Source organism: Tamandua tetradactyla, chromosome 6 (genome assembly GCF_023851605.1).
Source record: "Tamandua tetradactyla isolate mTamTet1 chromosome 6, mTamTet1.pri, whole genome shotgun sequence".
Taxonomy (NCBI): domain Eukaryota; kingdom Metazoa; phylum Chordata; class Mammalia; order Pilosa; family Myrmecophagidae; genus Tamandua; species Tamandua tetradactyla.
The window spans coordinates 110,450,080-110,464,387 of record NC_135332.1 but is presented as its reverse complement, the minus strand read 5'-3'; the positions used below and the strand labels follow the sequence as shown (position 1 = coordinate 110,464,387).

The 14,308-nt window shown below is 35.0% G+C and overlaps 1 protein-coding gene across 14 annotated transcripts in view; it reads right to left on the bottom strand.

The window, feature by feature from the left end:
• Positions 1-5,119: 5,119 nt before the first annotated feature.
• Positions 5,120-14,308, bottom strand: part of SGK3 (serum/glucocorticoid regulated kinase family member 3) — a 243,790-nt gene continuing 234,601 nt past the window's right edge. For all 14 annotated transcript variants that reach the window (XM_077166923.1, XM_077166917.1, XM_077166919.1 and 11 more), the window contains 2 exons: positions 12,340-12,429; positions 5,120-6,949 (listed from right to left, as the gene is read on the bottom strand). In XM_077166923.1, coding sequence (XP_077023038.1) covers positions 6,779-6,949; positions 12,340-12,429 — 261 coding nt within the window. In that variant the 3' untranslated portion in view covers positions 5,120-6,778. The remainder of the gene's footprint in view (positions 6,950-12,339; positions 12,430-14,308) is intronic.

Below are 14,308 nucleotides of genomic sequence, written 5' to 3'. Positions count from 1 at the left end.
GGGAGAACAGTATGGAAACTCTGTACTTAGGGCATGATACTTCTGTAAACCTACAACTGCTCTAAAAAATTTTTTTCCCAAAGGTTATCGAGCTTGGGGAAAGGATGCTGTGTGGGAGACCTTTTTTCACTGACAAATACTCCCTCTCATACAGGGATTCTCTTTCTTTGGGCTGCAGAAGCTAGACAGCTTAAGTTAGTGCCTCTAGACAGATTTAACCAGAGCAAATAATTAATATGTAAAAACTTCCTAATTAGAAGTTTTTGCTAGGCCAGTTATCATTAAGGTTAAACTGGTGAATACTAAGACGATGGTTAAGAAAGAGGATTGAGGTGCATGGGTGGTGCAGTGGTAGAATGCTTGCCGTCCATGAGGGAGACCCATGTTCAATTCCAGGACCATGCACCCACCTCACCCCGACTCCTTCCCCACTCCCCCCCCCCCCAAAAACAGGACTAGCAACAAAAATCCCCCAAAATGTTGACATGAATGTAGATGAAGAAACAGTATTAACAAGGGCTTCTGAGAAACGAGGAAGTCACACCACTCAAGGCACAGGTCTTCTATGTCTGCAAGGTTCAGAGGTTCGGTTTTCTGCCCTTACCAATCTCCATATCCAGAGTGATGCTACCCAATGGTTTCAGCCACTACCTTGGATATGCCAATGGCATCCCATTCTGAATATCCAATCCAAGGTTCATACTCCGTGTTGACTGCTATTTTGTGGCCCACAATAAACCGTGCCTCCAAGTTTTCACAACATTGTTTAATTTCCTCCCCTTGAATTTGAGCTGGTTCTGTGACCTGCTGTAAATGATAGGATGTAGCAAAAGTGACTCTGTCTGCCAGTTCCAGCTTAGGCAGAATTGTGGGCAAGCAAAATTGTTAAGCAAAAAACAAAAACAAAAATACACCAAAACAAAGTTGTATACACATGTTCATAATGGCATTACTCATAATAGCTAAAAAATGGAAACTCAAATGTCCGTCAACTAATAAATGGTTAAATAAGATATATTCCCATACAAATGAATATTGTCTGGCCAAAAAAGCAATGAAGTATTGATACATGTTGTAACACAGATGGACCTTGAAAACAGTGAAAGATAAAGGCCATATTTTGTGTGATTCTATTTACATGAAATGTCTAGAAATCTACAGTTAGAAACTAGATTAGTGGTTGTCAGGAGGTGGCATGAGAAGGGTTTGGGAGGAAATGGGGAGTGTACAGGGTTTCTTTTTAGGGTAATAAAAATGTTCTATAAGGTACGTGAATTACATCTCAATAAAGCTGTTAAAAAATATTTAAACCTTATTGAGTCCTCCCTCATTAGTATTATTTCATTGTTTTTCAGTTCCATTCCATTGCATGGGGAGAGAAATGGGAGAGAGGAGAGTTGGACCATTTTCTATGAAAAAGTAATTGAGAGCATTGTCTTCAATGGTTAGTAGGGTGACAAAAAAGACCCACCACAGGCTTTATTCCTCTGGGGGGACTATTTATTAGCTGTGAGGTGAAAAAAAAAAAATGCTTTCCCGGAGTAGAGATAAATTTCCCACAGCAAAGGAACTGTCTACACTTTCTCATATTGCAATTTTGAGGCAATGAATATTATTCTAAAGGGAAGAAATAGGCTACAGTCTGGTGATGGGCCAAATACTTGATGGTAGAATCAATCCTTCAAGACAATATCCTCATATTTTAGGGTTTAATTAATTAGATCAGTGCTACAGTAATAATGGATTTTCCTATCAACCTAGTCCAGTAAAATATCCCAATAGGTTTCTTGTGGTCAATTCACCATTCATGGCAGTATTTAATACATCCTTTAAAGTGTTAGGTATAAGAATAGAATTTAAAACCATTTAATGATCACACATTACAGCACTTCAAAAATGATGGTGACATCTAGAGTCAACATCTTATTAATACTTAGAGCACTTTATTATGACAGGATATACATTGAATGTCAGTAACAAATTTTCAGGGGTAGGTTGCGATTTAGACACTTTCAATCAGTTGAAAATTTTAAGTAGATATTCGATGTGCAAAACAAGCACACGTTATGCAAGAAGCAACATTAATGTAGGTACGGTCACACACAGTATTGGCTGGGCAGAAGTATAAAGTTGAATACTTTCTGATAAGCTCATCTCAATTTTTAAAAATTCAGCGTAGCGTGGGGTGGAAGAGGACTGTCTTATGTAAGCCAGAGTCCCATCTATCCCCCCTTTGTCTCTCATCCAGCAGCTATACAGGATCTGCTGTCATATATTTTTATACATTGTTCTTACCTGGATTACGTTATTTCCCACCCACTACCTCTAATTTTCCCTTTGCTCCAAATTGCTGATCCTTTTATATGTAATCTGGTAAATGGTTCAAATATTTAAGGTGATAGGATTCAGTGAGTTTAATTTTATTTTTTGCATTTTACATAGCTGACATTTTTCCCTTTTAATATTTTCCATTGAGTAAATTCAATAATTTACTTACATATAGCAAAATATACAGATCTTAAATGTAAAAGTCCAACAAGCTTCGTTTTTAAACTCTGATGTTATATTGGTAAGAGGTATTATACTAAAGTAACGTGTTAGAGTTCAATATCAATGTGTCATTTAAAGCAAACTATAATTTTTGCACCTTTATTGTCATTAAGGCACAAGAGAAAAACCCAATGCAGCAAGGCTGTATTAACTACTATATAGAAAGAACTGAAAAAAATCCAACATTCTGAGATCAAATATGATCATATGAATGGGTCAAATAAACTGTAAATAAGCCTTCTGGATTCCAAGAGTTAAGTATATTTAAATACAACTCATTGTAAATATTCCTAAAAAGATTTAATTAAAATTGAAGTGGAAATCTCTGCTCCCATTTACTTAAAATGCTGCTATATTAGAAAAAAAATCTGTGATTACCTAGGAGATACATTCCTGTAATACGAATGCAAGATATATAAAACCATCCATTGTGCCAGGTTCTTTATAAGGAGGGCTATCTAGAACGGTGTAAATCTTTGTTTTAGACTATTAAAATTCACACAGTGACTTACCATTTCTGTACAATATGTGAAAATTATTTTTCATTGTAGGATCCTTTAATTGGCTGAATGACCTCTATTACTTTCAACTTATTCTCTAAGTTTTTCCTTTAGGTGCAATATTTCTTTAAATTATTCTCTATTGACTCGACTTTGGATAAATTATAGAAAAGTTATATTTTCAGACAGCTAGCAATTTTATTTTTCTTTCTGGCTTAATGGCCAGTGTAAAAACGGACTTAATATAAAGAAACAGTGAAATTAGAAACACCGTTGTGTAAAGATCCTTTTAACTACTAAAGAATTACAAATGGATAATTATACAATTTTGGCAGGATACTACAAATGCGAAATAAATGAGATAAATCTCAAGTTGGAATGCTAACAGTTAAGTTGGAGAGCAATTTATTTTTAAAGATTAGGTGAGTGAAGGAGAAGTGGCAAAGAACCCCAATCTTTTTATAATAGTGAACCTTTTGAGCATGTGAACAAAGCTATGCAGCTCTGTTCTCCCTCCCCCCCAGTCAGTCTCATTTATACATAAAACTTGGCATATTCAGATATGTCCTGAAACCCAGAGGGGCCAGCTTCTCCAGAACATCAACTACTTCCATCCTCCTATCCCATATTAACAGCCCCTTCCTTCCAACATGAAAAGTTAGTATGGATATGACCCTAATAACCCTAAAGATTGTTAGAAATATCAAAGAAGATGGTGGAGTTATACAGGGAAAGTAGGGTTTAGCAAATGAGTATGACTGCTGAATCATTATATTGACATTTCTTTTAGTCTCCAGTGTCTTGGAGCAGCTTTAAATAAAAACCTAAAATTGTGGAACTGTAACCCATACCAAGCTCTGAAATCTGTTCTACAATTAATTGTTACGGTGTACTTTGAAATTTATTGTGTTTTTTGTATATGGATTATTTTTCACAGACACACACACACAAACCTAGCATATTGTTTCAGGGCACTCAAGCCACCCAGAACCCACTTTAGGGTTTGTGAGCAATCATCTTGGTATATGGAAGAATTTGCAAAACCCCCAAAAAGTGAAAAAATAGCCTTCAGATACAGAAAATCCCACCTCAAAAATATAACTTCCAAACTGCATGTATGAGGAATTAAGTTACAAATTTTAACATACCTTATTGAATAAATCATTCCAGCACTAACAAAAATAAATTGGCATACTCATTCCCAGCTTTCCTACAGTATACAAAATACACAAAAGCATGATTCATAAAATCATTTTTGTAAAATTTCGTGATATCATTATGTCTATGGATAATTACTATACTAGTTACAGGTATGATAAAAATATTGATAATAAAACTTTTAGTGATAAAAATTTAGAATATTTAAGCCACCATCAATTATTTACCATTGCTGAAATTACATCCAAACAGTGCTTATTGACTGCCTTTGTAAATTTCTTAAATTCAAAAACAATTTTGACATATTAAAGCTTTATGCATAACACTTGCTACCAATTTCTACATCACTTAGCACCTCCTCCAGGTAGGCCAAACAAATTTAATAATTGTCTGCCCTGGGCTCTTATGTAATAAAATATGAGATAAAGGTAATATGAGGAATGTTATAGGATTATCATATAGACTTTTTTTTTTTTTGGCATGGGCAGGCTTTGGGAATTGAACCCGGGTCTCTGGTATGGCAGGTGAGGATTCTGCCACTGCACCACCATTGCACCGCCCCTCATATAGACTTTTGAGTTAATTTTGGTAATGAAATGCTTCAGCTATTCAAAGGGCATACATAGTTGTAAAAGATACAGCATAACCCGAGTGAAAAGATAAACTTGAAACTTGGAGGACATTTTGTTCCTTGGATATTAAAAAAAAATAACCTATGATAATCTAGTAATTTGGGTGCTGATCTCCATATTTTGTTAAAATTTTATACTTCTTCCTCACACACATGAAGTATTATTTGTAATGATTATTGTAACTAAGCATCATCAAGTTTTACTACAAATAATGACAAGAATTAGATGATAATCTTATTTCAGGTTTTATTATGCTATATAGATTTGTATTTCTTGTGATCTAAGAAACATCAAAATTTTATTTTAAATTTGTTCTTAAAAAATACAATATTGCACTTTCATTTTTGGCAGCTGGATTAAGTAATGGATGAGTAAAGAAAAATGCATACAAGAGGCTCCAGTTTTTATTTTGTTCTCTAAGAAGCAGAGAGTTTTGTGTAAAAGCAGAACTTAACAGTGGTGCCAAATAAACCAAATATTTACAGTATAGATATTAGTCTTACCTCTGAAGGAAGATTCAGTGTATTGGATGTAAATACTATTAATCTGACAAAAGCATTCCCTCCCTCCTCCTTCCCCAGCCCCTTCCTGCTGATCATTTATTTTTAAGCCAAAGGGGATTGGTGTGGAATATTTTTGTGATTCTCTCTCTAGAAAAATACATTGAAGAATGCTTGTTCTTGGAGCATCTAAACTAGGTCACTAAATTCTTTCACAATAATGTTTCCTACCTGACTTCAAAAACTTCCATCACAAACTAAGCATCAGGATTAAGCATTCTTTAGTTTTTCTGTAGCTATTCTATTTTAAAATTACAAATGCACAAGTTAGTTGATATGCTACATTTTAGGATATGTTCCCTATACTTTTTTCTAAATAGGTAGGATGCAAAATATGCATCTGCCTGAATTATTACTTTGTTAGATAGTAATGAAACTATATACATTTACATTGACCCAGAATTTGATATCCTACTTTTAAATTCCCAATTAGAAAGCTCTAACTTTTTTTTTTTAACTTATCCAAGCAGGAAGACAGTTTTTAAACAGTTATTTGCAAAAGCAAATGCCAAGATTTAGACCTACTTAACAGTGTACATTCAAAAGACCAAAAACTAACAATGTGAAAATAAATAGAATATATTTGTAATATAAATACATGACACATAAACATTTATTTTTGGCACCACCTAAAAAAACATCCAGCAATAGTTTGTTACCTTCAGATACTTGGGAATACTAAAAACTTCTAACTACTAAACTTCTATTCCTCCAGAGAAAAAATATTCACAATTTTGAATTGGTTCTTCAAAAGCAAAGGATTTCCTTTTGTTCAATCTTAAATGATCTGCAGAATGAATGGTTATTTAAAGTTTTAGCTAGCAGCCAATGTGTTAACTATGCCTTTACATTTTAATCCTACCAAGAAATGATTATTTCAAACAGTAATTTAATCTGGAAAGATACGGTTTCTTCTTAAACAATCATTGTATCAATTGCATAGTTTTGATTTGAAAACAAAAGTCATAGTGGATAGTTACAAAGGCATTAGAATATGTTAAATGAATTGAAATAGAATGTTGAAAAACAGCCTATTTTGTTTAGATGTTAGTATAAACTCAGAGGGAAGAAAAACAGTCAATAGCAAAAATGTTTTCTTTAAAATAGGTAATGCTAAGAATAATAGTTTTAAAGCTTCTGTTTAAAAATAAACAAGAGTTGTTAATAAACGAGAATACAAACTTTAATTCAAAACTTAGCTCTTTGAAATGCCCTATTTTCTTGCATACAGCAGAAAATACATTTTTCATAGTTTTCAACATGACATGTAAAAATGAGGCACTAGTTAAAATGTATTTTTAATATATTCACAAAAATAGGAATTTCAGTCCCATCCCTAGGCTTATGTCTGTTCAATGTTTTCCGAATGGCAAACAGTTCACAAAAATAAGTCTTCTGAAGGAGGTGCATAAGAGAAACCCAGGAAGGCATCGTCTGCCTCCATTACGCTGGCATTCACTATCGAATAGTCAGAAGACACACACACAGAATATGGAACTGTTTCTTCTGTAAATGCTGCATCAAAGTTCTTGATATCATCTGGTCCGGCCTAAAACATCAAAAGCATACTATTATTCACCTTAGCTTTTCTTCCATTAATTTAGAACCCACTACGAATTTGTGTATTTATTCCTTGCAAGATGTCTTAGAACTTCATTTTTTTTCTATGAAACATCTTCTTCTCCAGTTTGGATCTTTTTTATTTAGTTGAGGTTTTCTGTCCTAACAATTCAGGTTTCTTCTTGTTGAATGGGGGTGGGGGTAGAGAGACAGAGGTGAGGAAGGATAGTATAATAGAATGTTATCTATGCTAATTTGAATCACTGTAACTGATCCCCTTTCTTTCCACCCATCACCACCTCTAAGTTTAGGGAAGTGATTCAGGAAGGAACTAAGGAAACCATTTTGCATTTCAGCTTCCATATAATGCCTGTACAATCTGTTCCTCAGTTCTGGGTGAGTGAAATATTCTGATGGAGGAATGAAGGGGTTATAAATAAAATTGCGGTAGGTGACTTTTATTCTGTTACAGAGGTCATGGCATGAGGCATTCTGTTAGGTTAATCCTTAGCTGAAGGCTTAAATGGGACCAGGCACATGACAAATGAAGCACGGTGGCTGCTTAGATTCTAAGTCAGTGGTTCTTACTTCTTTACAAACCCGATGATAACTGATGGACCCTGCCCTTTCAATGCATTCAGAAATAAAAACGGATACAAATGCAAGTGATTCACTCTGAAAGCCCATCCCTGAAGCCCTAGACTATCTCTGTTCTAAGGGGAAAGGAATTCTTAAAATGTTCAGGTCATCAAGTCTAACTAAGTGGGCAGATAGGGATTCAGAGCAGATACTATAAGCCAAGGACATAGTTAGCCTGGTATGACTATAAACTGAGCAGAGACCAAGGAAACACAGAATATCAGACCCTTCCATATGCAAACATGCCCCAGAGATGAGATAGGATGCTTAAAGTTTTATATGTATCCTGTCATCATATTCTCACATATAACCCCAGAAACATGGGGCGTGTGGAGTATGACTATGTTCCATATGACTATGGGTTGAAATAAGGCTGTGACATTTGCTAGCTGTAGTTCTTTAAAGAAATGACCCTAATCCTTTTAAGATTTTCTCTTCTGTAAAAAAAGAAATGCTACCATTTACTTGTTAAATTGTTGTGAGGATCTGATGAGATAAAATATAAAATTCCCAGAATCTGACATGTAGAAGATGTTTGATAAATGATAGTGAACATCATTATATTTGGCTTTATAAATATTTAGTGGATGCCCTCAAGGCTCATCAATGGTGAGTGGATGGGGATAATGATGCATGTTTTATGTCAAAAGCCAGGGCTCTGTCAGAGGAGTGTCTGTGTTCCAATTCCAGTTCTCCAATTTTAAACTTTGGGCAATTTATCTAACCCTTCCTGTGCCATCTGTCATATGGGAAAAAATAACAGCACTATTTCATGGGGTTCTTGAGAAGATTAAACAAAAGGTTACAGGCAAGGATACATGTTTACAACAGTGAATGAGAATATCTACATCATACTCTAACCCTAACAGGTCTCTGTTAATCTTTTAGATGTAAAATGGTAATATGGTTTTATTTTGCATTTCCTCAATTGTCAGTGAGTTTTAACATCTTTTCATGTATTTCCTTTTTTATAACTATATGGTTGCTCATGTTTCTATTAGCTCTGATCTTTTTCCTATTGGTTTGTAAGAGTGCTTTATGCATAAAAGAAATTTCCCAGTTTGTTGTTTGGTTACAGAATTTTTTTTCATGCAGCTGTCTAATTTTTATGTGGTCAAATTTACCAAATTTTTCTTTAATGGTTTCTGGGCTGTAGGTCTTGCTTTAAAAAGCCCTCTTAACTTGAAGATTACATACAACATTATTTATCATAGGAATTGTAGGTAGCATGGTATAATGTCTTAGGAGAAAGGTATATGTAGGTTTTAATTCCTCATAATGTTTAGGAACCAAGGTAATGCATATAAAGGTCCTCCCAGCATAATGCCTGCACAAGTAGGTACTTAATAAAAGTTCATTCTTCTCTTCCACTGCATTTGGAAAGTCATAGCATAGTTATTCATTGGTACATTTATGTACACTCACTCCAATCTGTTCTTTCCAGACCCCTTCTTTGTATAGCAATCCTTTCCCATCCCATTTAATCCCCTGAACATTGAACTAATTTAAAAAATCATCAATAGGAGTGATTCATTAACATAGACATTAGCTTTCTTTCAAATTAATACCAAATCTCCCCTAGAGATATGAGCAGTTAGAAAGGCAGCAGCTTCTTTCCCGGTTCCAGACCCATCCCTCAGTGAGGCTTCTGAATCATAGACAGACCCCAGCCAAACTGCTTCCAGTTGTGTCCTATATCACATTCTCCCTCTTCAGGGCAAGGTTACATTACAGTTGTGAAACACACACATTCTTACAGCCCACAATTCCCAACACACGTTCTATTTGCATTAGCTACCCTACGTAGGTATACTGCTTTCACAGTTTACAAACTACTTAAGACACCAAATATATTACTATAATTTCTGAAAAAGACACTTTTATTTTAAGGCTACTTTCTGGTAATGCCAAATTTAAATGTTAGCAAGTCTTTTTCCACCAAACAATCTAAATTTGTAGTACAGGTTTAAATCTCATACACAAAAATTTCTGAAGTTGACTAGGGTCACAGAACTGAAAATTTTTTAGCTATACAGAATAGCCAATACTTCAAAAAGATAATAAAAGACCTGAGGAACTCTCATTCTAGGAGCTGTCAAAATGTAAACAATAGAGTGAGCTATTCTGAGGCAAGAGGGCAGAAATCCAGATGTATCCAACATGGAATGGAATGTTAAGGAGTATTAAGGAATGCTTACAATAATTTAAAGGATTTTAGGCAGTTTCAGCAAAGTGCCGTTAAAATGTGGCTTATTTTGGAGGGACTCGTTTTATTTTGGTTTTGAAACAGTATACTAAGAATCAAAGGCAGAGCCCACGTCAGAATCCTCTGTCTAAGTTCCCAATAAATATTTAACTGACAAATTCCCAAAAAAGAAGGAAAGGAAGAAGAGAACCAATGCACGAATATCTACTATGTGCAACATATTCAGGTGTTTTACAAGTGTTACCTAAATTAAACCTCACAAGCCATGTTAGGAAAACAGCAAAATAGGCTTGGAGAGGTTAAATAACAACTTCAAATTAGTCATCGAAGAACAGGGATCCAAACCTGAAGGGATCTGACTCTGAGTCAAAGCTGTTTCCATTTCCAGTGTTGCTAGGAGGAGTCCCTCTCCTCCTCCTTAGTTTGACCGCTGACTATAAATTTGAGTATATCTCAACACGAGTGTAAGGAGAAAAATAAAATAAGTCTTAAAGGTTCTGTGTGCCTTCTACAAACTCCACAAATTTAGGGGCAAAAAACTGCCTCTAACAGAGTCACTTCTATAGTAGTCAGTTCTGGATGAGATATATGAAATAAGTCAGTTTACAAATATTATGTCTAAAGGCATAAAATGTCACATCTATTAATACAAACTATGAGCTCTGCACAGAAACTTGCCTTTTACATGGTTTGAGGAGATTAAATAATACTTTCCTGAATTCATTTTCCTAACTGGCTCTGGCTCTAAGTTATTAAAAAAAAGGCATTTCCTATGTTTCACAGCAACACCAACCCATTTAAAAAAAAAAAAAATTCACATGATCCTGCCACCACAAATCCATCTTGGTTTATATTCTCTTCCAGTTCTTCTCCATATTTTTACAGCTATAATTATAAGTTACAAAAATTGTAATTACTGAAAATAGTTTAGCAGTTCCTTAAACAATGAAATGTTATATTTCCCAGCAATTTCACTCTTAGGCATTTATCCAAGATAAATGAAAACATTTACCTGAGACTTTATAGAAATGTTTTTTTTTTGCATGGGCAGGCACCGGGAATCAAACCTGGGTCTCTGGCATGGCAGGCGAGAACTCTGCCTGCTAAGCCACTGTGGCCTGTTCTACCTGAGAATTTATAGCAGCATTATTCATAATAGCCAAAAGGTGAAAATGTCTATGAACTGATGAATAGTTAAACAAATTGTGGTTATGTGTTTACAATGGAATATTAATTGGCCATAAAAAGAAATGAAGTACTGATACATGCTATAATATGGATGATACTTGAAAACATTATGCTAAGCCAAAGAAGCCAGCCACAAAGACCCTGTATTATATGATTCCATTCATGTGAATATCCATAACAGGGAAATCTATATAGAAATAAAGATTTAGTGGCTGCCTAGGGTTTACTGGTGGATGGAGGGGAAGCATGTAGGACCTGGAAAGGTAGGGAAATGATAGCTAAAGCGAATTTTTCTTCACTGGGGGGCGTGTGTGATGAAAATGTTCTAAAATTGACTTGGTGATGGTTGCACCTATCTTTGAATATACTAAGAAACCACAGAATTGTACCCTTTAAATGGGTGAATGATATGGTATATGAACCAATCTCAATAAAGCTGTTGAAAAATTAACATGTTTCAATTAATGTTATAAAGAATTTTCAGGTTTCTGCTCATTTTTATATTTATTATTTACTTAACCAGATAAGGCAATACAGCATAATAGAAAGAATACTGACTTTAGTGCCAGGCAGAGATTTAGATCCCAGCTCTCCTACTTTTTATTCAGCTATATGGCATCTGTGAGTTTCCATTTCCTTATTTATAAAATGTAGTAAGTAGTAACTTGGTAGCTTATTTGCAGAGTAAATTATGTATTATAATGCATGCAAAGTGCATATTACAATGCCTGGTACTTAGGAATAAATAGTTCCTAACATCTAATTGGCCTACTGATGGATATTTTTTATTTCCAGAATTTTTTCAACATTGTTGTAACTTTCTGTTTTAGAAAAACAAGATATAGGTGAAATACTCCCATCAGTAGACTTAACAAACTAAGCTAACATAAACACTTTTACAGTATATAGTCTGATTGTTTTCCAAAAAGGATGCAACAATTTACATTACCATTAACAATGTTTGCCCGTACATGGATTTACTACAATCTAGGAAAAAAAAACTATGCATTAATGGTTTTGATTTGTCAGGTATAAAATGATACCTCATAGTTACTTCATTGTTGCATCCTTTTTATCTGTTGAGCTAATCTCTTAACTTAGACATGCTCCACAGAAACACTTACTGTGCTGGAAGATACTTTCATTAACTTAATGTAACTAATCTTACTGGCCCTCTGTGAAAAGTTATTAGATATACTAGATAATCGTGAATGATATATGTCACAAATATTTAGGTAGTGACTCCATTTCATTCAGGCTGGATACTGAAATCTGCTAAAGTTATAATGAGTTATATTTTACTATTTTATACTATTTTACAAAGAAATCTTTTGATATATACTTACCACGTTAGGATTAAATGGGGGTGGAATCTTCTTTTGCACAAGGTCAATCCAACTTAGAGATTCAAAAAAAGGATGATTTTGAATTTCAAGCTAGAATATTAAAAAAAAGTTTTTTATTAATTCTGAAAACTATATAAGTACTACATTGAAAAATTTGGGGGAGCTGAGCTAAACCATTCCCACTTTGCCCCCTCAATGATTATTTTAAAGTACATGTTTTTATTATTCATGGGGCAAAACAGAATAGTAGAATGACTGTCAGGCCACATATGAAAAACAGGACCTTAGAAATGACTTAAACTTATCCTCTTCACACTCATGCTTTACTCAGAGGTAAAACGTGGTTGGCATTTCTGCCCCAGATACTTCACAGGACTGCTTTAAGGATCAGTAGAAAATATGAAAATAAAAGTGCTCTGAAAAAAATAAAGCATTCCACAGGTAGAAAGAACTACTGTTACCTAAATAGGTGAGATAAAGAACAAGTCAGGGCAAGGATGTTTTACACAGTGGGCTAGAGGTAAAACAAGGGTGATACTACCCTCAAATTTCCCACTCAGGGTTGGCACTATCAAAAGTCGGCAAAATTACTTCTAGGTATTTTTCCTGCAAGGGAGTATAGAAAGTAGGATCCAAACTAGTTTGGTGGTTAAACAAGTCTTCTTAGAGAAAGTAATGCCGGACCAGAGATCTTAAAGCTGAGTAAGAATTAGCCAGACAAAAAAAATTAATCAGGCCCCACCCTGACCAAGATGGCAGAGTGAGACACTCCAAGCCTCCGTTTCCTGACCAAAGCTTTGAACAACCAGCAAGAACTGGCAGAAACAGCTTTCTCAAAGCTCAGGAAAACAGTTAAAGGGTTGCAGTACCAGGGTGAGAGCTGAATCAAGAAAAAGGTCACTTAAAAACAGTAGGAAAACTTCATGGTTTATGCATGATTTTGTCTGTAAATCTACAACTTTCCTAACAAAAACAAAATAAAACCAAACAAACAATAACCTCACGACACCCTGCCTGGCCCCTTCCCCATCCACTCAGCAACTCAGCATGGAGTTGGACTTTAATCTCAGTTCTGGAAGGACAAGAGTTTCCTTTATGTACATACTCAGGTATATGCATGCCTGTGCCAATCTGTCTGGGGGGCAGCCTGAATGGATGCATGTTAGAAGCTTGCCATCCCACAACTTTCCATGTGCTATAGGCAGCTCACAGAGCTGTCATACAGAATGCTGTAGGACAGTTAAATTGCAACTGGCTGGGGCAAAGGTGTATCACCTGTGGGAAATACAGTGAAACACCTAGGACCATTAAAGAAATACTGTTTTCTAGAGGAATGAGAACATTCATATCTATGCAAAGAGGGGAATTCTTAACGCAATGAACACATGCCCAGGAAAAGACATATGCAAAGAAAAGGTAAAAAAGGACCCTACAGTTTTGAATTCAGCTATTCTCTAAACTCATTCTGAAGACAGCTAAGCTCTGAAGGAAAGCCCATGCCCATGCCATTCTGCATATACTGGGAAAGGTGTTTTATCTTGTTTGTTTTATTAGCTCCTGGTATTCAAGGAAATCTCAGTCATAACACTAGCTGGCTAAAAGCTTAAGGAACAAATACCTCAGAATCTAAATTCCACAGATAACACCTTAAAATATGAAAATGTCCAGGTTGCAATGAAAGAGAATAAGAAACTATTAGGGAGGAGGACCAGACCTGGGCATAGCAGACAAATATTTTAAGAAATAGTCCTAAATATGCTCAAAGAGCTAAGGGATCAAAGAACTAAAAGAAATCAGGAAAATGACAGATGAATACAAAGAGGATGTGAATAAACAGAAATCGTGAAAAGGAACCAAACAGAGTAGAAAACAATAGTAACAGAAAAAAAAAATTCCCTAGAGAGGTTTAGCAGCAGATTGGAGCTGGGAGAATAAAGAGGCAGTGAACATGAAGAGAAGACAATTGAAA